This window comes from Danio aesculapii, chromosome 22 (genome assembly GCF_903798145.1).
Source record: "Danio aesculapii chromosome 22, fDanAes4.1, whole genome shotgun sequence".
In the NCBI taxonomy this organism is placed as follows: Eukaryota; Metazoa; Chordata; class Actinopteri; order Cypriniformes; family Danionidae; genus Danio; species Danio aesculapii.
In genome coordinates, this window is record NC_079456.1 from 17,383,813 (window position 1) to 17,409,285 (window position 25,473).

Here is a 25,473-nt window from a genome sequence, read left to right on the forward strand (position 1 = left end):
AAAACACCAAAAATCTATGAAAAAACTTGACAAAATACTCACGGCATTTACAAAATACTTTCATAAAAAGACAAAGAACCTGCGCAAATTAGCACCCGAACACTGCCAGAACAGAACCTGGCAACCCAGCAGCCCAAAGCGACGGCATTAAACGGCCTTTTCCATGAAATTCACGGGTTGCTCTTCGCAATCCAAGAGCTGATTTAATGAAACACTCAAGCAGCATATGGTTTCTGCTCTGTTCTTCTAAGAAGTGGATCCAACTGGCATGGCCACCGCATCTATCTGGAGGCAACATGTCGAGACTGGAGCGCTTTCGTGACGTTTCCCCGCGCCAAACTAAACCGTTTTTCAACTGTCGTCAATCACCTGTCCTCACGAGGGCAAACGTTTACCTGTTCAGCCTTTAAATCATCACGGAGAGCCAAAACGAACCCGTAGATCAGACAGTCTTAAAGGTCTGGTAACCAGCTTACGTCAGCTATAGCGAAACCTACCATCTCAATTATGCAAATTGCCTTAGTTAATTAGCGCAGTGTAAAAAAAACTCTTTTTTTTTTTCCTTCACTCGTTGACAGAATCTAAGTGTTGTGAAACGATAGCCAATTACTTAAATGGCCTGCTCCCATGTCATGTTCCTATTCATTTAATGGTGGTTATTTGGACGGAAAATTGCAAGTAAACAAAGTTTGACCGTGTCTCGAGTTGTCAAAGCCGCTGGACGACATAATTCACTTTCAAGGCCGTCAACTCTTCCTTCCCTATTGCTTTGAAGACGAGACAAAGCAGGCTTTTTCACATACCTGTCAATACTGCATATGTTTTTGGGGATTAGGGGATTTTCAGAAAGAGTTTTTTCAGTCTAATGTAAAGAAAACTTACAAAATGGACTTTATTTATCCCACTTTAACAGTTTGTCTGTGGATTTTAATTACAATACTTATTTTTAAAAGAATTTAACCTTAAATGTTCACTTCGGCAGCATTACATACACCAAATTGCATTTTATTTGCATCAAATTGTTTTACAGGAATATTTGATACATAATGTGCCTGATTATGTTAAACCTGTATTAAAAATTGATATTATTTTCTGGCTAGTGATAAAATAATTCCCAAAAGTCCCCTCTGAAAAATCTTTGACTTTAATATGACAAAAATAAATAAATAAAAAAATACATATTTTTTATCCAGCGTTCAGATTTTGAGCTAGAAATGTATGAAAATAAGAGTTAAAATAATTTAATTGGCATATCTAAATATAAAATTTTAGAAAACATGATTCCAACAATGTTTCCAATTGTTAATGTAACCAATTAACTAGAGAAAGTATTGAGAAAAACTATTGATTCATTTTTTTTTACCCTTTTCACCGGCGGTGCCTGCTCGTCTCCAGTGTCTGAATATGGGAAAAGCCCACTGATGTGCTAAAAAGAGGCTTCATGAGTTAAAAAGGGCCGTTGATGAGACAAATACCAGAACATAAGCATGTAAGAGAGAACAGAGGATCATGGGAGCCCTGGGAGAAGAGTCTGATACTTAGAAATTAGTCCTTGTTGTGCTTTAACACAAAGAGCTGAGTGTGGTGGAGAAAGCGCGGCGTAAATGGTTAAAAAGAACCAGTGGTGTGAGTTAAGTTACAGATTATGCTTAGTTGTGGCTAAATGTTTGAGTGTTGCACCATTAAACCTAGTTGAAACGTTACCCTGTGTGTAAACTAAATATTTGCACAAGTTCCAGCCATGAGTAACAGCTGTTGAAAAAAATTCAGACTAACTGAATTGGTGAGATTAAGTTTTACCTTGAATACAAATACTTCTATAGTTTCAAAACAAATACACATATATAAATGTTATTATTAAAGTCTTATTATTTTATTTATTTTTTTACATGTTTTATTTCTTATTTGTTTTATATATTGCTATTATTACTACTACTACTATTATTATTATTATTATTTATTAATGCATTCTTTAGCCATTTTTTTATTCATATTGTGTTGAATAATGATATTCTTTTTATGTATTATCATTTTATTTATTTTCTTATTATTTTTTTTACCTTTTATTTCTGATTTGTTTTATATAGTAATTGTTATTATTATTATTTTTATTATTATTATTATTATTATTCATTAAAGCATTCTTTAGCCACTTTTATTTATTTATATTGTGTTGAATTAATAATATTGCTTTTATGTATAATTTATTTATTTATTTATTTATTTATTTATTATTTTTACATGTTTAATTTCTTATTTGTTTTATGTATAGTTATTATTATTATTATTATTATTGTTATTATTAATATTATTATTACTCAATGCATTCTTTAGCCAGTTTTATTTATTCATATTGTTCATATTTGTTTTATAAATTATATTAAATTACATTAGTGTTATGTATTATATTAATTTATTTACTTGTTGACATGTTAGTCAAGGTTTTTTTGAGAATCAGTTTTATCACTAGTAAGAAAAATTTTTTTTTATATTTTTATATTTCGTATTTATTATGAAGATTTTGATTTTTTATTCAGTCATTGTTAATAAAATACACACTGACATTAATATAGGTAACATTTTAAAAAACAAGACAAAACTAAAGTTTTCCCCGAGGTCCAGCATTCCCCAGCCTCCGGCGCCTAGACTGCAGCTCTGCACATGACGTTGACCAGAGGAGAAATGGTCGTGCCCAACTGAGCCTGGTTTCTCGAGTTTTTTTTAATTCTTCACTCTCGTCAATTGGTGAAGTTTTTTCCTTGCCACTGTCACCACTGGCTTGCATGGTTTGGGATCTGTAGAGCTGCGCATTGATGGATTTGCTCTTCAGTGTTTGGACTCTCAGTAGTGATTATTAAACCACACTGAACTGAGCTAAACTGAACTGAACTTAAACACTAAAAACTGATCTGACACTATTTCAATTTACAATGATCTTCTATGTGAAGCTGCTTTGACAAAATCTACATTGTAAAAGCACTATAGAAATAAAGGTGAATTGAACTGAATTAAAGTGTGCAAATTCCAAACATGTTTATTTTCTAAAAGTCTAAGTCTAAAATTGGATCCAGAAAGCTAAACTTTATATTATCCCACTGTGAATTTCTTCACCTGGTTACGATCTAACAAATAAAGTGATGTAAATACGCTGTAAAAAATTTTGACGAAAAGTCAGGACAACAAATCTTAACTTATTTTTATACGTTAATCAGGCTTCAACTAATTTATTTAAGTTATAGGAAGTTTAACTTAATATTTTAAATCAGTTTTATTTATGGAAGTTGAGATGACTAAAAAGATGACAAAACGTAATGCAGCAAGAATCTTTTTACATTGTAGAGCTAGTTGTCCCTAAACCCTACACTCTCAGAAATAAAGGTACAGGAGCTGTCACTGGGGCAGTACCTTTTCAAAAGACACATATTTGTACCCAAAGAGTCCACAATGGTACCTCAAAGATGCATATTAGTGCCCAAATGTACCTAAAAAGTACCTTTGAGGTACTATTGTGGACCATTCAGGTACACATATTTACCTTTTAAAAAGGTACTGCCCCAGTGACAGACAGTTCCTGTACCTATTAAAGTGAAATTTTTAGACAACAACTCCAAAAAGACCACAAATAAAAAGTGCCTGTTTGCCCTTCATAATTTCACAGGCCGGCCACAGAGGCACTGGGTGGCCCTAAAAGTTAGTCTGAGGGGGGTCCGGCAGAAACATACCTCCCAAAGCAAATATGGAAATGATAATGATGCGCTGAAAGGAGAAAGTCTCCAGCAGCTGGTTGAGCGCGGCTCCTCTGTTGCCATTGTGCCGCCACCCGCGCGTAATAGAAAAGGCTTGGGATTAGTTCCACTTTGCAAATCGTGTTGGTTCACTGATCTTTTTTTTTTTAGCCTTTCCTTTTTCCCTGCTGGCCCATTGCTGTCAACTTTCATTGAACGGTGGATTATCAATATAATAACCAAGGTGATAATAAAAGGTTTTTTTTAACGGAATAGGCAACAGGTCTCTTCTTTACCCAGTTTGAATAACACTGAGGAGGAGGGAAAAGCAAGTGTTACGAAGTCGCACGCTCAATTGAAAGGGAGGACAGATTTAGGCGGTTTTAAATATTCTTAAATGGTTTCAGAAAAGAAGTTTTCCGGCCGCCCCGCCTGACCGCGGTTTTGACTAACGTCTCGAAAGACTTCTAAATCAATCAAACATTCATGGATTTAGCTTTTAGAAAGTACTCTTAACGGGGGCGTCAAGCCTTGGCGCTTACTGTATGCATATTAAAGCGCAATCCATTTTGTTCACGTGGGCATAAAATATTCACATGACAGCGATACCACTTCCAAGCGTGATTTAATACTAATAGCCTCGCAAATTAAGTTGTGGTTTCTACTACAACATATTTAAAGTAACATATTTAAAGTAACTCATCCTGGCTCTTCTGCCCAGTCCTGTGTTCAGTAAAGCGCATTAATAAACATATAAACCCTCATTTTTGCAAAGAGGTCATCAAAAGGTGCTTTGAATATGCGATGGAACCGGCCAACAGGCTGTAAATTCAGTTTATTTCCCTCACTGTAACTCACAACCCAGCGAAGACGACATATGGGGCTGCTCAAGTGTTTGGGTTTGATTAAAAACTGTCCTTATCTATGACAAAAGCATTCACAGCCAGTGACAATACGCTTGTGATAACCTGATCCAGGTGACTCTCTGATAAAGCCTTGCTCACAGGGAAAGCCAAGCCATGTGTAAGTCACACTCAGAGATCCGGTTAAGTGTTTACATTAAACGCATGTAAATCAAGCAGCCGATCCACACTAAGGGTTGAACTCGTAAAGTGACCGCACTTACATCCTTAATGTATTTGTCAACAACTGTCCCTCACGTTTATTTGACTCAAGTCCAGTTCACACTGACAAACTAAACAACATTATACACTTCTTTGCTCTTGTGTTGATTGTAAAGTCCCTTAAAATGGGATTTGGGGTTAATCTTGTTGCCCATTTCTTAATTAATTATTCTGAGAACTGAATTGAAACTGAATCCAAATCTAAACTGAAAGTGGATTAAACTATGTTTTACATATTTAAGTTGTGTTGCTGCTCATAAATTTCTCAAATTGATCACACTTTCTTTTAATACAAAAATGATGTCTGAATACCACGATACTACAAATCAATCGAAGTGTGAACACTCCTTTAGATAGTCCATTTAGACTCATAAGTTTCTCTCACTCCGTATTCAAGTCATGATGCTGCTCAGCTACATAAAGTTGAACTGTACTCAAATTGGTTGCATCTCAAACTTTCACTAAAACAAATATGATATCTGAATACATTGATACTACATACAGTATCAGAATCAGTCAACACTCCTTCGGACAGTCAATTTAGACTTATAACACAAAAAAAAACCTCACTGCATATTCAAGTCCTGCTGCTGAACTCCAGCTTTAATCGAAAACCAAAATAGTATCTGGATTCTCTGTCAGAGTAAACACGCCTTCAGACAGTCAGTTTAGACTCATAAATTCCTTAACATAGTCTTACTGTTGCTACTTATTTGCATGAAGACGATCTCTGCTCATATTGGTTCGATCTCAAACCTTCATTGAAAACTGAATTACTTCCTAATATTGTCACAGCAAATCCCTCTCAGTGTGAACGCCCTTATAGACAGAGTTCATTGAAATCTGGAATTGGCAATTTTGGTCCTTTAGAGCCAAAGTCCTGCACACTTTTGATACAACCCTTAGAAAAACGTACACTTTCTAGAAACACCCGGCCCTTAATTAGCTTGTTCAGGTGTGTTGGAGTGTAACTGCAGGACTGTGCCTCTCCAAGACCGAACTTGCCCAGGTTTTGACTCAAAAGTTCCTCCGGTCTGATCTAACAAGGGACCACTGTAGGGTTTAAGGAACAGGGATCTGAAGAACAGCAGGGGTCCTGCTGGCTGGGATTTTTGGGGGAAGAAGAGTGGTGCAGTTTGAGGAGGGTGGGGTGTTGGGACCTCACCTCTGGGTCCAGTAATGACAGGTCGATGATGGTGTGTGAATGCCGTTCGGGGGGAAGCGGTCTGCGAAGGCACAGGGCTGCTGAAACCAGACTTCTCTGACTTCTTTAATGTGGTAGGCGATGGCATCCCTGGCAAGAATGATTGATAAGTGCAATTTAATAACGCAAGGTCATGGAGATACAGGCTGGCGCAAAGGAGAGAGAGTGGATAGGAGGGGTGGGGTGGTTTGTTTGGGTGAGTGGATGGGGGTCAAGACAGCAGGGGAGACTGCGGAGGCCCAGCAGGGTGTAGCACAGGATACACTACATGGGGGCCCGAATAGTGGATCTGTCCCAGTACAATGCAAGGTCACGTGAATAAGTGGTCTTGACGTCAAAATTTCAACAGACATGTGCGCTAAACATGACCTCGAGACTTTTCTCACCATAAAAAACAAGGATTGATCAACATCCCTGTAGGAGTGTGCATGTAAAAAGCACTTAAGTTGTATGTTACGAATCCAATCAGTCTTTCGAGGGTGTGCTTGAAGGAATATTCCGGGTTCATTACCAATTGATGCTCACTTGACAAGCATAGTCTCTATTACCTCAAAAATGTATGACTAAAAGTGCCTCTTTGTTTACTATTATATTTATATAAAACAATGGATAATTTGAAGAATTTCTTTTGGTAATTATGCCATGTTTTCAATTCTGAATTAAGCCACTAGACCAGGGGTGCCCTAACTCGGTCCTGGAGGGTCGGTGTCCTGCAAAATTTAGTTCCAACCCCAATCAGACACACCTAGGCTAGCTAATCAAGCTCTTACTAGAAATATCCATGCAGGTGTGTTAAGGCAAGTTGGAGCTAAATTCTGCAGGACACCGGCCCTCTAAGACGGAATTTGGGCGCCCCTGCACTAGACACAATGATGGGGGAAAAAAAATACTTAACAAAATATTTTCTCTCCATCAAGACATTTTGCGTTTACTTGCATAACATTTACTTTCCCTCCGAAGTTTCTATTAGCTTTTTTTCGAAAGCTTGCTCCTTTACAAACTCTGTTGGTTAATAATTGAACTGAAATCTCAGAGAAACTTTGCATCAATTAACAAAACTTGTGTCAAGAAACATTACATTTGCTTGCAAAACTGCGCAAAACTTGTTTCCAGTGCATACTTTTGAATTCCAGAGTTTTGTATTCCTTTGTTTCCTACATAATGAAATTTTCGCATTTGCCTAAGTCTTTTACATTCCCCTAGAAACTTTGTTCACCAGGAAAACTTTTGGATTCCTCTGGAAATTCATTGTTTACTCACAATATTCCCAAGAGACGTTGTCTGTTTTCAAAACATTTACATTCCTTCAAAACAATGTATTTTCGCAAATCTTTTGGTTCCCCCTAAAAAACATTTTGGCAATTATAGATTAGCTAGCAAAACTTTTATCCAATTCGCTGTGAATGTAAATTTGTCAGTGAAATGCCCTATTCTCATTTTGTTTTTGTTGAACCCACAATATTCCTTTAAAGCAATAACAGCTTTACCCCATTCCCAGTTGGGTCAAATTAACGGCTATGAGGTACTTCCGTTTTTTATGAGTGTGAGGTTAGTTGGTAATGGTTAAGATGGTGGCTATAAAATGCGAAAACAAAACCAAAAGGCATTTTGAAAGTATCGTATGCACCTTACCTGTGGGCTAGTGGAATGAAATGAAATAGCAATGAGTGGGACAGGATGTGGTGGAGAAAAAAAAAAAGAATAAGAGTGCTGAACAGACATGGAGGGAAGAGAGGAGTTAGGGATGCAAAGCACACAGCATTCACATTCACAGTCTGGCAGGCGGTTTTTGCTTTGGCAGGGGTTAATGCGAGCAACAGTTCAGAACGCACAGGCTAACATGGGCTAACTGAGAATGACTGAAGTCTGTTAGTGCATGCTCAGCCACGTTAGTTCAACTCCTCCCTCTGGCATTAGCGCTCCCATACTGCCTCGCTTCCCTCTACCTCTCGCTCTGGGGTAAAAATAGACAGACGTGAGGGAAACCCATGGCCGATTAGCTCGCTCGAGGTTAGGAATGCAAATTGATAAGAATGAACTGCAAATAGAAGGGGCAATTAGTAGACACCGCTGGCCCATTTGTCACACGTTTAGTCCATTCTCCTGCAGTGGGACAGGATATAAGAGCTGGTCTCATGTCTTATTTCTCCCCGAGAGCAGTCCACTCGCACCCCCACCACCCTCAGAGGAACAAGTCCATCCAGACACTGGCAAATGACTTTAACTAATGCAGTTCAATCACATGCGGCTAAAGCTGTATTAATGATCTGCGCCAGCAGCACTTACTCTCCTTGTGCTATATTTTTGTTACATCACAGCACTGGTATACAGCACACCCCCATATACAAGGACTTAAGCTCATTTTATATGCAAATTATTATTAAATTATATTGTCTTGAATGAATTAACATTAAATATAGTTTTAAGTGCTCAAAGTTTACATCTTTATGGTCAATCTAATAAATTTCACCACATGTAAGCTAAATAATATGTTTTAAATATTTAAAAACAACATTTAAGGGACTCAAAACATCACTATTTATAAAATACTATTATTATTAATTATTATTAACTATTATTAAGACTATTGTTCTATATAACTATTATTCTTTTTGTGTTTAACATTGTTCTGCAATATCACTACTGCTACTAACATAAACATAACATTTCAACAAAGATAAAAAAGTTAATAAGTTCATGTTAATATATATTAGTAAGAATGATTTAAGTTGTTTTAACATAAATAAATAAATAAATAAATAAATAAATAAATATTCCAGCACAGGATATCCTAAATAGTACATCTTAATATTAAGAAGTAATAATAATAATAATAATAATAATAATATTTTTACAGGCTGCCCCATTAATAGTATGTATTAACGATAATAATAACAATGATAATAACAATAAATGCAAAAGATATTTTAAATTATAATATTTAATTCCTTTTTTTTTTTTTACAAAAACAAGTATAACTGAAACAATAAAAGTAAAATAATAATATTAAAATCATTTAAAAAATGTTATATAATACCATCATTTAATATTACTCTCCTATAGTAATACTATAGTATTTAATTATACTATTCATCGCAAACACACAGCTTAAGGTGTGTAACTAAATTACCATACTTTGTTGCAACTCTGCGTTTTGACTTTAGGCTACAGTAGATACAGGGAGATAAATTGTTTTGTACATGTGTTTTGGTGCATTTCTATGTGTGCGAGAGTGTGAGTGTTCAGAAGTCATTCTTGGTTTCTTCAGCCCTCGCAGACTCCTTCCCCTTTCAGGCGCAAGAAAGAAAGAGAGATTGCAAGAAAGAAAGACAACATCTCTTCCAAGCATCAATGAGCTTTGACCAGTTCACCAATTTAAAAGGGTCACTTTAGGGTCACGAAAAGGTCAAATGAGAGGTCAATGAAACAAGGAAGAGATGAGCGCTACTTCAATATGATAAAAGATTTTAAGGAAGAAGCCATCAAGCACATTTAGCACAGCTTACCAATATTTTCCAGTCTTCATTCATCGCACACACACAAACAACAAATGGAAAAAATCCCCATTCAGCTGTTCTCATTTTCTCCTCACACTCACACATTCATCGCAAAACGCTTCAGAAGATCAATTTCAATGAGCTGGCTGACAGCGGTGGAAGACAGAGCGAAGTGGAAACGTACAGTGTCACTGGGACGGTCTCATCAGATGCTTGTGGAGCCCAGCGTAACCCAAACACTACTCACCCGAGACCATAACACAAACGACAGACATGATGACAGAATAAACAGACAGAAAGTGGAGAAAAAGGGAATGGAGCGAGGGATAATAGGATGAGAGGATGACCATGGGGTTCAATCACACATAAATACATGCACACACTGTCAGAGGCCTCTGGAAAGAGTCCAAAACATTAGCTTTCGCTATATTAGCTGTCGCTAACGCTATTTGCTAAGCACCTAAACATTCTGGATTTCCTACTGTTGATTTGCCGAAGCTTATATGAAGTTATTTTGATTGGCTTTCACGCATTTTCCAAGTTATAAGTAATTCTCATTTAGTACTGAATTCAACAGTTCAGTAGAGTTTTAGTGAAAATTTTAAGGACAAAATTTAGCCCAAGTAGCTTCAGCAAGTAGCTTGTTACTTTGCTAGCATTGACTTCGATAAGTTTCTGCTCCATTTTTCATGTTCCAACAGGTGTTTATAAGATGGAGATTTATAAAACTGGATGTGTCTAATTTATTTGATTTGAATACAAGTTTGAGAACATTAGCATTACATTTAGCCTAATTAACAAGTATTTTGCAGACCTCCATTACCAATTCTACTTCATACTGAAGCCCAAGTCTCAACACTTTAATCAGTTTAAGAAAAAGGGCTGTCTCTGAGTCATTTTGTCCCACAGAACAGTTCCTGAATGGCTAATATCACTGTTTAAATGGCATCATTAACAATTAGCTTGTCCCAAATTTGTTAGCATTTCGTTTAACAACAAAAAAAGGGGTAGTTCACCCAAAATTTTGTATTCTTCCATTATTTACTCAATGCTCACTTGTTCAAAACCCATTAGTGTTTCTATCTTCTGTTGAACACAAAAGAGTATATTTTGAAAAATGCCGCTTGCTGGCACGCATTGACCTCCATAGTAGATTTTTCCCTGCTATGGAAGTTGGCGAGTGCCAGGGTGAAGTCTAGATGGTTTACAGCTGTGGATACATCAATATAACATAATTTTCTGTGTAACTGTACAACAATAATTCATATTTCTACATTACTGTTTAAAGTTGGGATAGGCGTTAATAAAATACTGCACAATTTAATGGATAATTTAATCAATAATATGAATAATACTCTGTATAATTACTGTTTTACAGTAGTAAGATGGTTGGGTTTAGGGTTGGGTTAGGGGTAGACGTTAAAAAAATACAATTAATGGGTATTTTAAAAAACAATATAAATAGTTCTTGTTAACTTCTGGATGCAGCTGTATCCCTTCTAGCAAAAACTGTATGCAACCAGCATAACTCAAAGTACCTTTCCTTCTGTTGAACAGAAAAGGAACTCATAAAGGTTTAAAACCACATGATGTAGAGTGAATAATGGTAATTTTATGGTAATTTAAGGAACACTTCACTATTTTTTTTTCTTTAAATAGGTTCATTTTAGTCCCCTTGAGTTAAAACAGTTTTACAATCGGCTAGGATTTATATGGTATAATACTGTATATTCTGGCGTAATAATCAAGGAACATTGCTGCCATACCATGGCTGCAGCAGGCGCAATGATATTATATAGTGCCCGAAAATAGTCCCGAGCTAGTTAACATTGTTTGGTTATTCTGACAGAAGTTGCTTATATTTAGCATCTGCGTTATTGCGATTAAATGAGAGTATAGTTCATAGTCTCATCAGCCAATTTTCTGTTGGTCTTAGTACACAACTACTATAACTACAGAAGAATAGAGATTTAAATAGCACAATTATTGAAACGCTTTGGTCATTTTTGAGCGAGATGCTAATAGTCTTATCGGACTCAATGATTATGCTTAGCTAATCTAAAAGTGACTCAATGGATTCAACTCAACAGTTTAACACTAGGGGAGTGGTAAAATGAGCCTATTTTCAAAAGTAATTGGTGTGCTCCTTTAGAAATTTTCTTCAATCTTCCTATTTTGGAAAACGAATGGTTGTGTCTACTTCAAGTGATCCGACTGAGGTTCAAGAACAGCTAACACTGCTTTCAAACAGCTTCCTTTGAGCATCTCTGCTTCATCAGCTGGTGTAAGGTAGTCTAACTAGCCCTACCAACACACTGCCAACCGCAGGGTCACCAGCTGCTGCTTCTTCTCATGACCATGTCTGGGCCAGTTAGACACCATAAAAGCACTGCGTTCATTGAGCTCTAGACGAGGGAGGTTTCAGGGAAGTCCAGAGGGAAATGCGAATGAAACCTGTGGGCAGGCGGACAGTTGTGTTTGATTGTGTGTGTGCGCGAGTGTCTGTGTTTTCGGCGGACGGACTCTGATGTCTCACAGTGAGTAATGAACACTTGAAGAGGTTCTGTCAGTTGGAATCAGAGCCCGCTCGTAGTCAGCACTTTCCCCTTCCGAGGCGTTATTACACGCTGGGTCCTGGTCCTGGCCCGATTCTCCTCTTCCCCTCCCTTTTCTCTCCCGCCTCACTCCTGACAAATTGACGGAGCCCAGACGGGCGAGGAGGCAATTCAGTATTGAGCGTGTGTCTCTCCATCGCTCTGGTCCTGTAGCTCTCGCCATCTCCTCCAGCACATCAATCAGCAGCGGGACACTGCAGACGGCAGTGAATCTACGTCTAACAGTCTCAACACACACACTTACAGGTGGCCTATTCATTATTCATTACACAAATATATATATATATTAATTATTTACTGTAGAAAATAATTACTGCTGTCTTGATTCTTATGTTTTTATGATGGTGGGAATTACTGTACGATAATGGAGGACGCAAAGTAATGCCGATTATGACATTTTGAAGTCTGTCATTCTTAGTCACGATAAGTTACACTATAGGTTTTTAAAAGTTATATACATACACGCACACACACACATAAATATATATATATATACACACACACATAAATATATATATATATACACACACATATACATATAAATATAAATATATATATATATATTTATATATATATATATATATATATATATATATATATATATATATATATATATATATATATATATATACATATATATATATATATATATATATATATACACACATTATACATTACACATTTAATAAATGTATACATTATACATTTATTTACTAAACTTCTGAAATACACAAAATAATTATTTAACAATTATATAATTTAATTAATTACTATCATGTTATGTTTTTGAAATGTCATGTTTAGTGTTCTACACTATAGGTTTTTAAACATTAGGGTTATATATTATATACACAAAATAATTATATTTAATTTCATAATTGTATCTTAATTTACATACAAATATTAATTTAGTCTATTTCAACACTTTCAACACTATTTACATTATATAAATTATACATATGCATGTATATCATATACGCGTATTTCCATAAATTAGAATACAATACATATATATACATATATATATATATATATACATATATATATATATATATATATATATATATATATATATATATATATATATATATATATATATATATATATATATATATAATAAAACAAATTATATTAAAATAAAATATAAACTTTTTCACTTTTAAAATACATTTTAATTAAAATGTAAAATGTTTGATAATGTTTTGATATCTTATGAACATAAAAAAACATTGATTTAACTTCAACTTTACAAATTTGAACATATATAAAACATGACAAGTGTAATATGCAAATATGATATAATTAAATCTAAAATATTTTATATGAATGTATTTTATATAAATATACAACAACAATCTCTGTGTGTGTGTGAATATATATATATATATATATATATATATATATATATATATATATATATATATATATATATATATATATACAGATGCTCAAAATAATTAGAAAAATTAATTAAAACTCATAATAAAAAGTTCTAACTGTTAGTGGCAAGGTCTGTGTAGTGGCAAGGTCTGTGTGTTTGTCAGTGTGTTGTTGCTCTGGTCTATGTGCGGCGAGCAGAACGACGGCCCTATAATGACCTGACACTCGCTACCTGAGCAATGACAGGCACGACATACTTCTAGAACCAGCAGCTAATTTTAAACACACACATAACTTCCAGCTATCAAATAAAGATAGGAGAGGCTCACAAACACACACATACAAACACACAAACACACACACACACACAAAATTCATGGAAAGAGACACAACTCAAACAGATGGCAGGAATAACAAGAGCTGGAGATGCCGCAGTTGTTTTGACGTTCAACACTGTGGCTGAAAAATGGAGAAATGTGATCCGGGGGTCAGATCGCACTCACTTTCTGTCTCGGGTTCTTGGTTTACTCACACATTCCCTCTCACATTGGACAAACACACACGTACACACACACACACTCGAGCAGACTCGCACTTGCTGGTGCTGGAGAAACTGTGAAAAACACTTCGGAGCTCTAAAACCAACAGTAGCCCAATTCTGGATGTCCCATTCCGATAGACTTATTCCACACATGTAAATATATCAGGGATGTGTCAGATATGTGGAGACATTAGTCAACTAATTGGTCAATAATCTTGACCTGAGTGAGCTTTTTATATGGATTTAGAGACACATTTGCAAAGGTTTTTATCATACTAAGCACAGAAAATGCATAAGGGATCATAGTTTTAAAATGTATAGAATAATGTAAATTGTTAATTAAATTTACAGCATACCATTCAGTAAAAAATGAAATTATAATATTTAACATATATATTACATACAGTTGAAGTCTGAATTATTAGCTCCCCTGAATTATGTTCCCTGTTTATTTTTTTCCAAATTTCTGAAGATTTTTTCAACACATTTCTAAACATAATAGTTTTAATAACTCATTTCCAACAACTGATTTATTTTATCTTTGCCATGATGACAGTAAATAATATTTCACTATATTTTTCAAGACACTTCAATACAGCTTAAAGTGACATTTAAAGACTTAACTAGGTTAATTAGGTTAACTAGGCAGGTTAAGGTAATTAGGCAAGTTATTGTATAACAATGGTTTGTTCTGTAGACCAGTGTTTCCCAACCCTGGTTCTGAAGGCACACCGACAGTACACATTTTCAACCTCTCCCTAATCAAACACACCTGAATCAACTTATCATAACATCAGAAGAGACTCCAACACCTGAAGTTAATGGGTCAGTAAAGGGAGACATCCAAAATATGTACTGTTGGTGTGCCTCCAGGAACAGGGTTGGGAAACACTGCTGTAGACTATCAACAAAAATATATAGCTCGTCGGCGCAATAGCCTAGTGGTTAGCGCGTCGACATATGGTGCAGTAGCATGTCAGGGCGTCACGAGTTCGAATCCCGGCTCGAGGACATTTCCCTACCCTACCCCCCTCTCTCTCTCCAACTTCGCTTCCTGTCCTAAATACTGTCCTATCTAATAAAGGCAAAATAGCCAAAAAAATAAATCTTTAAAAAATATATAGCTTAAAGGGGCTAATAATATTGACCTTAAAATGTTTTTAAAAAAATTTAAAACTGCTTTTATTCTAGCCGAAATAAAACAAACAAGACTTTTAAAAATTATTATCAGACATACTGTGAAAACGTCTTTGCTCTGTTAAACATCATTTGGGAAATATTTTAAAAAGAAAAATAAATTCAAAGGGGGGCTAATCATTCTGACTTCAACTGTATATATAGCATTAACAGCAAATGTATAATTTCAGATGAAAAAAATATTTAAAATAAATATCTATATTATCATTAATAGTTGTATTAATAACTTTTTTTAAATAATAGTTATCAAATCACTAACAGTTACATTATATACATTAATAATTTTGTGATATATATCAATCATTAATTTTGACAGTATTTATATTTAATACATACATATTTAATAATTAATTTAAATGCTAAACTCTGAATCTATTTAAATAACATTTTATTATATTTAAAGATATGTTTACAATTTGAACCAAATATAGCATGAAATATTTATGTATAAATAACCCTTAAAAACAAACATATAATAAAAATAATAATAAAATCTGCATATCAAATAGAATTACATTCTATGGTAAATTTTATTATATTAAATAATATATATATTGTTTCTATAATTGTTATGAACATTTTAATATACATACAAAGAACTATGAACATTAACTTATTATAAAATAATTAAAAATGATCAAAAATTTATAAATAAATAAAAGTAAAAAATAATTTATATATATATATATATATATATATATATATATATATATATATATATATATATATATATATATATATATATATATATATATACATACACACACACACATATACAGGGTAATTAGGCAAGTAAGTATTAGCCCCCCTTTGGATTTTTTTTCTTTTTTAAATATTTCCTAAATGATGTTTAAAAGAGCAAGGACATTTTACAGTATGTCAGATAATATTTTTTCTTTTAGAGAAAGTCTTATTTGTTTTATTTCGACTAGAATAAAAGCAATTATAAAAATTTTTTAAATCCATTTTAAGGTCAATATTTAAGCTATATATTTTTTGTTGATTGTCTACAAAACAAAACATCGTTTTACAATAAATTGCCTAATTACCCTAACCTGTCTAGTTAACCTAATTAACCTAGATAAGCCTTTAAATGGCACTTTAAGCTGTATAGAAGTGTCTTGAAAAATATCTAGTGAAATATCATTTGCTGTCATCATGGCAAAGATAAAATAAATCACACACACACTTTTTTTATATACTTGTTTTGCACATCCCTAATATAATTACCATAATAGCAGACATTGCGTCCTCAAATACACATAGACATATCAGGTCAACGCAAACATTTCCAGATGCACCATTGTTCATGGATGTGGATGAAGTCATGCACACATACAAATCAGAAAGACATCATGAGACAGTTTCAGGGGGACAAAAACATTCTCCAGATCAAATCCGTTCCTTTTTTGCAGTAAAGGTGGTTGTGGGGGGGAACAGGTGGGGGGAGAGAAGAGAAATCATCTGAACAGACCAACACCAACCAAAATAAAAAAACAAACAAACAAAGTACTAAACAACAACACCAACAACTACTACAACACAACTAGACGGCACAATGAACGAGCTCCTGTTTTTGGGTGAGGAGGGAAGGTGAGGATGTGGAAGGATGACAACATTGATGTAGCTTTACCTTGTCTTGAGATGAACGAACTAGCTAGCGAGCCACGCAGTTTATATCCAGCTTTGAAAGACAAGGAAGGAGGAGAAAGAAACAAGGAGGGACAAAAGAACAAAAAAGGCAGGGTGAATAAGAGGTGTAAGAAGCAAATGTGCAACAACCTCAAGCAGTTCATGTTTATATGAGGAGTCCAGAACCTGCCGGACGCACACACACACACATACATATATATATACTGTTATACATACACACTCACGCACACACATACTCGCTTAGCATCTAACTGTAAACTGTATTCACATTTGTTTTATGGGCCCTCTGTAATATCAAGACGGTGGTGGAGTTAAAGGATCATCAGCTACTGTATTGAGTAAATAAACACTAGTGTATTTTATATTTAATACCTATGAAATAATACATTTAATTGTCATATAAGTGATGTGAACGCAAATTAGAAAATGACTTGTGTCGGATAAACAGCAGACGGGCCTCCTGGACGTGGGATGATATTAGGTAATACTTCTCAGAATACAGAGAGCTGGATTTGTGTTTGTTAATGCGAAAAGAGAGGAAAGCCAAATCAGAGGGTTAAAACGCCACTAAACTGCACAGGAAACAGAGACAGAAAGGAAAAAAGACTTAAAGTATGAAATACTTCAATAGAAAAAGGCAAACTGAGGAACTCAAATTGGTTTTAAGACATTTGTCATACACGTTTTTGTTATTTATATACATATAGATATGTCTCACATAAATTAATTGTCAACTTAAAAAAACGTAACAGTAGTAGTTTTTGCGTTTTATTTCTGTTGTTTTGTTAGGTGTATTTAGTTTTATTTGGGTGTTTAAGATAACTCAAACCATTTGAGGAAACGGATTACAACAAACCATTTGTTCAAAAAACTAATCTTAATAAGTACTGTGAACTTAATCCATTTGAGTAAATGAACCAATTTGAGCACAGTAAAAGCCGATAAATGAAGAGAACTCAAGCCAACTGAGTACTGTAAAACCCAATAAGTTAAGGCAACTTAAGCTGTTTGAGGAAACCCGATTGCTACAAACCATTTGAGTTAAAAAAAACTAATCTATATGAGTACTGTAAACTTACTCCATTTAAGTTAAAGTGATGAGGTATTTAATTATCTCATTACCTTTAAAACTCTTTTCACATGAGTAGAGTTAACTTTCAGTAAATTTTGAGCTCTCATTTCATTTGATAAAGTTGACTGTTGGGTTTTGTTTATTATTTTTCTGTGGGTCCTCTCCGAGGAATTTGGCTTCACGTTTTGGGTGTTTAAAAAAAAAAAAAAAAAAAAAAAAGACAACAAAAAAAAAAAAAGGAAAAAAAGACAAATAAACGGGTCCGACTCCAAGGGTACATAAAAGTGTTTTTTTTGTCCAGTGTTCTTTTATGCTACGCCCTTGACCCTAGACCAGGGTAGTAACAAATATTTAAATTTTATTTTAAAAATATCTAATAAATATCTAGTAAGTTATTATAATATAACAAATATAATAACAATATAGTATAGAAAATGTTGCCCAAATTTTGTTTAACGAAGCAAGAACATTTTCACAGCATGTCTGATAATGTTTTTTCCTCTGGAGAAAGTCTTATTTGTTTTATTTCGGCTAGAATGAAAGCAGTTTTTAATTGTTTTTGAAACCATTTAAAGGTCAATATTATTAGCTCCCTTAAGCATTTTTTTCCAATTGTCAACAGTAGAAACCATTTTTATACAATGACTTCCCTAATTACTCTAACTTGCCTAATTAACCTAGTTAAGGCTTTAAATGTCACTTTAAGCTGAATACCAGTTTATTGAAAAAACATCTAGTAAAATATTATGTACTGTCATCATGGCGAAGATAAAATAAATCAGTTATAAGAAATGGGTTATTAAAACTATGTGTAGAAATCTTCTCTCCATTAAACTGAAACAAAAAAATATACAGGAGAGCTAATAACTCTGATTTCAACTGTATATAGTAATACTATAACAGATGCAATGATTAACCGATTTCAACATTAACAGTGCTTTAATTCGTCACAATTAATTAATCGTAAAGGCTTCTCAACGTCACGTTTCTGCACGGAAATCAAACTGCAGCAACTAAACAAAGTTATGCCAACTGTGTGCTGTTTAAAGTTTCGAACTTGTACACCAGGGCTAATACGCACACACACTGCATTAACTACGGCTGGTCTTTTGTGTGCGCAAGTTTGTTATTTTCAATGAAGGTGCATATTGGGAGCGACACGCTAACACTTTCCAGGTGCACCTAGTTGAAAGAATGCCACGAGCGCACCGCGAGTCACGTGAAAAGAACTGACCGTTCAGCATCATACTTTCTACACTAATAAGAATAAGGGAAATACCAAACAATTTTGTATTTTATAGATTATCAAAAGTGCCTTTCAGACAGAGGTTCAGCAGCCCTTGACTACATTTGTTCTCTTCAAAAGGGAAATACTTCGATAATATGATGCTTAGATTTCTGTTGGACAAATACTATTTATTTATTTATTTATTTATTTATTTATTTATTTATTTATTTATTTATTTATTTATTTATTCATTTATTCATTCATTCATTCATTCATTCATTTATTTATTCATTCATTCATTGTTGTGTCATTTATTTTCAGTGTAAAATTACTTATTTTTAAATGCCAAAAACCTTTTCCACTTATTTTTTAAGTCCAAAGAGAAATGGACAAGAGTTTGTTTTTAATATTATTATTTTGTGCTGTATTAATTGGTTACTGAGCAGCAATGAAGCACACTTTAAAATATAAGGAGCTTTCATGGTATTTTTTTAAACTAGTAGTGTTTTGAAATTAATGAATACATAATAATTATGATGACCATGATTATTCCTCAGACTATAACCGTACCACCAAAATCTATAATCATATGTATTGATTATTCCAAAGCATCTAATTTATATCATATTGATCTATTATTATTAAATGCAGGGCGTGCTTTGCGAGTGTTTATTTGGACAGATTATAATCAGCCTAAGTGAATCATTTGAGCACTGCCTGCTGGTCAAAACCCTTTAAAAGAATCATTGATAAATTGTAATCACTGGGCTCCTCGAATGATTCTTCTAATAACAAGTCGTCCTCTACAGCCCTCTGTCACCTCTATCCTGAGCTGTCCGTAACACACGCCGCATGTTTGCGCTCTATCTCTGTCCACTCTCCCCTGTCTGTTTCTAATACGCAGAGACGTGATTGAGGACGCTCCGGAGCGGGACAGATTTACCGTCCTGTGCTCTGTGTCACTGCGGCGGTTCACAGGACACGGCGTGAATCAGCACTCAACACTCACTCATACACACACACTCACACACAAGACCCTTTCCTCCACTACTAGTGGCATTAGTAGACACATGAATATGAAGTTACATGAGTCTGCATCTACGGTTAACTCCAGAGATGGACTGACGGAGGGGGAAAACAAAAGAATAAAGGAAACCAAATGAGGTGCCATTTGAGTAAGAGGGTGCCATCTCCGAAATGTCATACCCGGAGAGACGGATCAGAGATGCTGAAACCCCCCGAAACAAGAAGAAACAGAAATAATCCCCACACAGCTGTTGCTGTCCCACAACCAGCGCACACCACAGGAAACACACACACACACCCGCAGCCCCACAGTGTGTAAGTTTGTGTGTGTGTGTGTGTGAGTGAGTGTGTGTGTGTGAGTGTGTTTAAGGCTGGCTTTCAGGGTGGACGGTTACCTGGCTCCACTTCATGCCAGCTGCTGGCTTGGCTGCCGCTTCCAGGCGAGCGTCCCTGACCTGGGTAGTAGGACTCCTCTCCCGGGCTGTCCACCTCATCCTCCATGCATTTGATTCGCTTTGCAGAACTGCGCGACAAAGACGAGAGTGAATGATGAAAGGACGATTAAAACCAAAAGTATTTCTTTCTGCAGGACTTGGACTTTCAGAAACGCTATAGGCATCTAGTGTGTTGTGTTTTAGAATGTGTATTTCTGAGTTTGATTTAATAATAAAAAGTGGGTGAGTGTGCCATTTTTAAATATATACTATATATAAAACTATATATGCATACATTGATGTATGTGAATACATTAAACCAGTAATTTCTGCAGATAAAATAAATGAATATGTCAGTAAATATAACTAGATAAATGAATGCTTTGAAATTAAGGTTTATCAATTGAGCAAACTATTTATTAATAGCCCTCAAAATATAAGACAAATTGTAAATCAATGAATCAATCAACAAATCAATCAATTAATAGATCAATAAAACCCAATCAACAATCTATAAATAAGAAACAGAACACACTAAAATACACAGAAATACAAATAACATTATTAATACTGAAAAACACTGACTAGAATTGTAAATCTGAATTAGAATTGCATTAGAATTGTAAAACCACACTGAAATTGCATTAGAATTGAAAGACTGCATTGGAATAAAATTAGAATTGTAAAACCGCACTGAAATTGCAAAAGATTTGAAAAACCGCATTGGAATTGCATTAGAATTGTAAAACCGCATTGGAATTGCATTAGAATTGTAAAACCGCACTGAAATTGCATTAGAATTGTAAAAACGAATTGGAAATGCATTAGAATTGCAAAACCGAATTGGAAATGCATTAGAATTGTAAAACCACACTGAAATTGCATTAGAATTGTAAAACCGCATTGGAATTGTAAAACCTCATTGGAATTGCATTAGAATCATAAAACCGCATTAGAATTGCCTTATGGTTTGTAAAACCCCATTAGAAATGCCTTATGGTTTGTAAAACTGCATTAGAATTGTAAAACCACATTGGAATTGCATTAGAATTGTAAAACCACACTGAAATTGCATTAGAATTGTAAAACCGCATTAGAATTATAAAACCGCATTGGAATTGCATTAAATCATAAAACCGCATTAGAATTGCCTTATGGTTTGTAAAACCGCATTAGAATTGCAAAACCACATTGGAATTGCATTAGAATTGTAAAACTGTACTAAAATTGCATAAGCATTGAAAAACCGCATTGGAATTGCATTCACTATTATATTGACATACTTTATTACAGTATATGAAATGTTCAAATGCAAATGCCTTTTGTCCAGGCCGTTGTGTGTAGTTTGTTCATTTTACTCTTATGGCAAAGAATAGGTTACTTTTATTGCCTTTAAAGTGAAATAACTGAACATAAATATAGGAGGCTAAGAAAAAATGAAATTTAGAGGAAAACTTCAAACAGCACGAAGACGTTTTTTCACCAAGTAAAATTTAAGACTTTTTAAGACCATTATGAATGAAATATCAGACTTATACAGGGCTAAATGTTAAGGATATCTTTCAATATCCCAGTTGGAAAAGATTTTCACTTGCCCTATCAAAAATTATTATAATTTAATAATAGAATAATAATAATTTTATAATAAAAATATAGGTCAGGTCAGTATTCTCTGCAGTAAATAAAAGGAGGACACTTAAACAAATGTTACTGTAAGAAAAGTAATTAAAACATTATTAATTATAAATATGGTGAATTATGCTATTTCTCAATAAAAAGTTTTATTGAGACGGATTGTTGGTGATTGTATGAGTGTTAATTGCCAGATTGGACAGCTATGCATGAACAAAGGAAAATTAAGACCTGTTAAAAAAAATATTTAAGACCTATAACACAATCTTTCAGTAGACCTAAGACTTTTTAAGGCCTAAAATTTAGCTTTTGAGATTTAAGACTTTTTAAGACTCCGCGGATACCCTGTATGCAATATAATATTTCAAGAAATGTATGTTGACATATATATTATTGCTTTAACTCACTGAGAGTTAAGATTTATTAATTTGGCAGACTACCCTCAAAATAAATCCAAGTCAAACTTGCCAAATAAACACATAGACAAATAGGAAAATAAACCAGCGAGCAAATTAATAAGTAAACAAACAAATGTAACTAAAATAAATGTTACCTTCATAGAATACATATATACTGTATACACAAATAAATATATAAAAACAAGTATTTTTCATCTATAGTTGCCAAAGTATTTCTCGTTTTAGGTTAAAACTAAAATAACTAAAACTAATATCAAACCTAAAATACAAATTAATTCTACATAAATGCTTAAAATGTCAAAGACAACCATAAACAAAAACTTTATCTGTTTTTTTGTTTACAAAGCTGAAATGTATTTTCAGTTAAAGGACTGAAACTAAGGAGTAAGTAAAGTTTTCATGTTGACTAAATGTGGAGCATCATTCAAGGCAAGGAGGAGGACAGCAAAGCGTGAGCCTATTCAATCTAACAAAGATCCAAGAGGTGAGGAATCATCGAAGGCTGGCGGTCATGTGTGTATGTGAGTTATCTGCTGTAAGCTGAGCTCTGACATTTATTTGTTAATGTAAGGCCTACTGGTGTTTTTCACTCATAATCGCTTAATTAGTTTCTAGCATGCAGCCACACACAAGGTCCTTATTCCAGATGTTTGCTTTGGCAGGCCTGGCTGAAGAGGCCACTAGAGCATGTGGGCAGACGCACACATGTATACACACACAGATGTATTTGAATGAGCGCACATGGGCTCAAACACTAGCAAGCTAGCGCGCTAAACTGCATTTTTGTGCATCAAAGGCACTTACGATGACTGAAAACAGTTTGACGAGTGTGTTCTGATATATTCAACAAATGCATTTCATGGAAATGATTAAACCGAGTGTACACATTATATACTATTAGTTTTTGCTCAATTAGTTTGGCACATTTTTTTGAAAACAGGCTTAAGATTCTCTAAAATTGTTTGCAGACGCAGCAGAACTGTATTTCATGTCTGCAAAATGTAGTAACTCATCCACAACATTTCATTTATGTTACAAAAGCTAGTTATTGTGTCAGAAAATTGGCCGATGTCCCCAAAACTGAAAATGTGTTGTTTATGCGAGTCAAAAAGTTTAGATGTTTGCTCAACATGATAATCAACTACAGAAACTATTGTTAAATACAAAGTTCATGTTGATGATCCTGATGATATAACTGTTTACTATACAACACAAAAAATGTGCTTAAAGTAGGGCTGGATGATTACTAGAAAAGTAATCTAAATCGGCATTCAGAACATATAATCGGTCAAATTTTTTCAAGTGAGTTTTATCAACTACTTTCCCTCCCGCGTGTGGAGTCACCTGACCCTGCTATGTTGAAGCTGATTTATTTATTTTCACTTTTTTTATAAAAAAAAGTGACTGTTTCAGGCAATGTGTGTTTTAATTTCAGTTGTTCAACGTTGATGTTCAATAAATAATCATAGATCGTTATCATAATCATAGATAGTAGATTATAATCAAGTAGTGCACCCTTCATTCAAAACTCTCTCACTTGTAATATGTGAGCATATTTACTGTACAAAACTTATCAGTGAACTATGAGGGCACAAAAATGTAATAAATAAAATAATCATTCATGAATCGTAATCAAGTTAAAACGTTCAATTAATCAAGATTAAGGTTTTAGGTCAAATCGCCCAGCCCTAATTCAAAGTAGGTGAAGATTAACTGGAAAAAGTTAAGGCTGATTTATACTTCTCCGTCGAGCGCACGTGTTTGCTCCGGTGCAGCCTTTGCGTGGTCGCATAGCCCTCGCCGAGGTTGACATGCACCTCTCAAAAAATGTAACTGCACGTCTCAACAACGCATAGCACAAGCTTGGTAGTGATCAGTGTGGGCAGGGACAAGAGCCATGCGAACCCGTTGGAGCGAGTGTTTACAAGTGTCGAGTCCTGTGAAGGAGCTCCGGATGGAAACTTTGTTTTGTGATTGAACCTTGATTAAAGTTGTTGCACGTCTGCCAGTTCCCGCCTGAGAATGAGCGAGTTTTAGCTACTTGTATCGTTCAGAAAAACAAGCTTCGTTCTGCAAAGAAACTTGACACAGAGGAAAATAAAACCTACTGCCAGCTAGCGTTTCGTAAGTGTTATTGTAGAGCAAAACAAACAGCACGCAGAAGTATGAATGCACGACTACAAGTAAGGCAGGCTCCATGGGTTACGGCGATCACTCGACGCAGGAGTATAAATCAGCCTTTAGATTACACACAAAAATATTTATACAGTATTTATTTTATAGAAGTGTAAAACAAACTGAAAATGTTCATTATTTATTTTATATTTCAACGTTACATGTTGTAAACCTGTAAGTATGTCATGTGAGTCATGTGAAAAAGAAACTTGTTCTGGGACCTGAATGTGTTTTGATAAGTCTCAAAACGAGCCAAAGCAATTGAGAAAAACTGTTGCGCAAATGGTGCAAACATTTGCATTTGTGCAGACTTTAGGTATGCTATGTTATTTAAAAGTGACAGCAAAATCAGTGCAATAACAGTGACCGTTTATATGTAACGTTTCAGCTGTGCACACACACACACACACACACACACAAACGCACGTGTCCAAACATACACATCTGTCCACACACCTCATGCGAAGAGGTGCCACGTTGTGCGGTTTTACATTTGGGAGCTGTGTGTGTGCGTGTGTGTGTGTGACCGGCCCGTAGGCTGAGCGGGTGGC

General features: G+C 34.6%; 1 protein-coding gene across 8 annotated transcripts in view; it reads right to left on the reverse strand.

Moving 5' to 3' along the window:
* nfia (nuclear factor I/A) overlaps nucleotides 1-25,473 on the reverse strand; it is a 192,226-nt gene that overhangs the window by 25,743 nt on the left and 141,010 nt on the right. For 4 of the 8 annotated variants that reach the window (XM_056447557.1, XM_056447559.1, XM_056447560.1 and 1 more), the window contains 3 exons: nucleotides 20,658-20,785; nucleotides 16,917-16,967; nucleotides 6,015-6,143 (listed from right to left, as the gene is read on the reverse strand). In XM_056447557.1, the coding sequence (XP_056303532.1) occupies nucleotides 6,015-6,143; nucleotides 16,917-16,967; nucleotides 20,658-20,785 (308 nt within the window). The remainder of the gene's footprint in view (nucleotides 1-6,014; nucleotides 6,144-16,916; nucleotides 16,968-20,657; nucleotides 20,786-25,473) is intronic. The other 4 variants (XM_056447562.1, XM_056447564.1, XM_056447558.1 and 1 more) reach the window with 3 other exon arrangements.